At 37.7% G+C, this 2,240-nt stretch overlaps 1 protein-coding gene across 1 annotated transcript; it reads right to left on the bottom strand.

Moving 5' to 3' along the window:
• Positions 1-519: 519 nt before the first annotated feature.
• Positions 520-1,983, bottom strand: LOC110800768 (uncharacterized). The gene has a single exon (XM_022006089.2). The coding sequence runs from the start codon at positions 1,981-1,983 to the stop codon at positions 520-522; it is 1,464 nt and encodes a 487-aa protein (XP_021861781.2).
• Positions 1,984-2,240: the final 257 nt, after the last annotated feature.

Genomic DNA, 2,240 nt, shown 5'->3' with positions numbered 1-2,240 from the left:
GTGCATTGTTGCCTTATGATTTTGACTTATCCTGAAATCATATGTTAATATGCAATGTACATGTTCCCTTATGATTTTGAATAATCCTGAAATCATATGTTAATATGCAATGTACATGAATAACTACAAATATGTGAGTATGATGAACAAAAACTAAAGATTAACAACAACAAATTGATTCATTCATTCTTCCAGTTGATATGTTGCTTCCAAAATGTTTTAAATACATGTGATGCTTTCATTCAAGCTTACAAAAGTGACATTTTGTTTGCTCTTGTAACTTTTAAAACATGTTCCCAAAACACAAAAAGTAATCTCTCGTTCTTGCTCTATACTTCACTGATTTGCTCTCCATTCATCAACAAGTTGTTTGCATTCATTCACAGCCCACCTTGGGGCCTTAACTTGTTCTGGCAGATTCCCCTCATCTTCTAAAATCTTTTTCTTGTTGTGTGGGAGTTGGTAGTCATTGTCCCCCCTGTGTTTCAAAATTTCATTTCCAACATATTGAAGTGACATTCACACATTAGATAGAGTCTTTGCATGCAGTTCATTATATGCCTCAGTCACAGCACCACTTAAATCTTCAACTGTTTTAGGCATCTTTTTGTGCATTAGTGATTGAATTGACCTAAAGAACCCCAAGTCTAATATGTTACAATCTGGACTGTTTGCTGGCTGCTGAGTCAATATCAATGTGAAGCCATCTTGCTTGTAATGTTGCTGCCATTCTTGATCATTTTGCAAAATGTGTGCCTTTGCATTGTCTTGAATGATGTATATCACCCTTTCCCCCTCATGTGGTGGCCATTTCTCTTTAATTGCTGGGATTAGGTAGTTGATTAGCATGGCCCTAGTTGCAATCTGATTAACTGACTTGATTGGTTTAGTCTCAATTGTCCCCTTGACTCTATTTTTGGATGTTCTCTTTGCTGCCACTGCATCTGTGAATGGAAATATACCAAGTTTCCCATCCCACTCACACTGCCCATCTTGTCCCCACCTTGGCCTTGCTACTGCTGCCATAAACATGAACTTTGGAATCTTAGTTCTTGATTTTCCCTTCCTGTGTGGAAATGGTTCATTGTTTGCTAAATAAACTCTTTGACTTTTTTGTGTAAGATAGAACCATTTCTCATCGATGTGAATGAAATCATACATGCTGTAATATGTGGGATCATTTGGTATTGAGTAGTCCATTAAGAGACCAAGTACCCACTTCATCCTTGCCATCTTGCATTCTTCTGAAATGCCTGGATTCAATGGACTTGAATGTGGTTTTATCTGTTTTCTTTTCACCATTCTCCAAACTGTTGTGGGACTCAAATTGAGCATCCTTGCTAGATCAATAATGGTTGTTCTATCCCCCATGGCTATGGAGGCTATAGACTCATATGTTACTTGAATTCTCTTCCTCCCACAGTTGTGATATTTGCTATCATAGAAATACGAATCCATGGCTGCCTTATGTGCCAATGCTCTCTGCCATATTAGTCTAATTGTCTTCCTTGTGTAACCAAACTTTATAACAGCCTGCCTATTTGTCCCATGAATGAGTTCATCTGAATGCTTTTCTTTTCTTAAGAGAAGGAACAACAAGATTTCCAACCTTAATTCGTTGTTAATCCTTGGGGTTCTAGGCTTATGATGATTTTGCTCTGTTTCTGTTTGATGAATTGGAGATGGTGGGAACTCTTGTTGTGTTGGCATGTTCAAATCAAACAAAAATGGAACTGAGTGGTTATCTGATATACCTGATGTATGCTGTGGTCCCACTTCACATTCTTGTGCATATTCTTGTCCCACTTCATTCAGATCTGGCAATTGTTGATTTTGCTCAAAGTCCCCTATTTGATGAGCATTTACTTCACTTACAGCATTTTGGGTTGCTTCATCATCATCATAATCTGAATCAGAGTTCGTGCCGTCTCCTTCATCATCGGAAAAACCGAGGAACTCGTCCTCCTCTTGATCTGAAGCCATTAATGTCCCCTTGCTGATTAATTGTAGTGCATTTATTGCTTTTGGTTTTTTGTTGTTGTAACTGATATTAAAACAGTTGGAATTTATGAGGGTTTTTGGGTAGAAATTGTCCCCTATTTATAAAGGGTGGTAAATGTATAAAGTTTGGAGGGAAAAAGTTTGGAGGGAAAACTTTTTGGTAAATTTCTGTTTTTGGAGGGAAGTGTAAAAAGGGAAGTGGACTTTCCCAATTTGGGAAGTCTTCCCTCCGTTTTTTT

Source organism: Spinacia oleracea, chromosome 2 (genome assembly GCF_020520425.1).
Source record: "Spinacia oleracea cultivar Varoflay chromosome 2, BTI_SOV_V1, whole genome shotgun sequence".
Classification (NCBI taxonomy): domain Eukaryota; kingdom Viridiplantae; phylum Streptophyta; class Magnoliopsida; order Caryophyllales; family Amaranthaceae; genus Spinacia; species Spinacia oleracea.
Note: the sequence above shows the minus strand (reverse complement) of the source record. Positions and strands in the feature narration are given on the sequence as shown.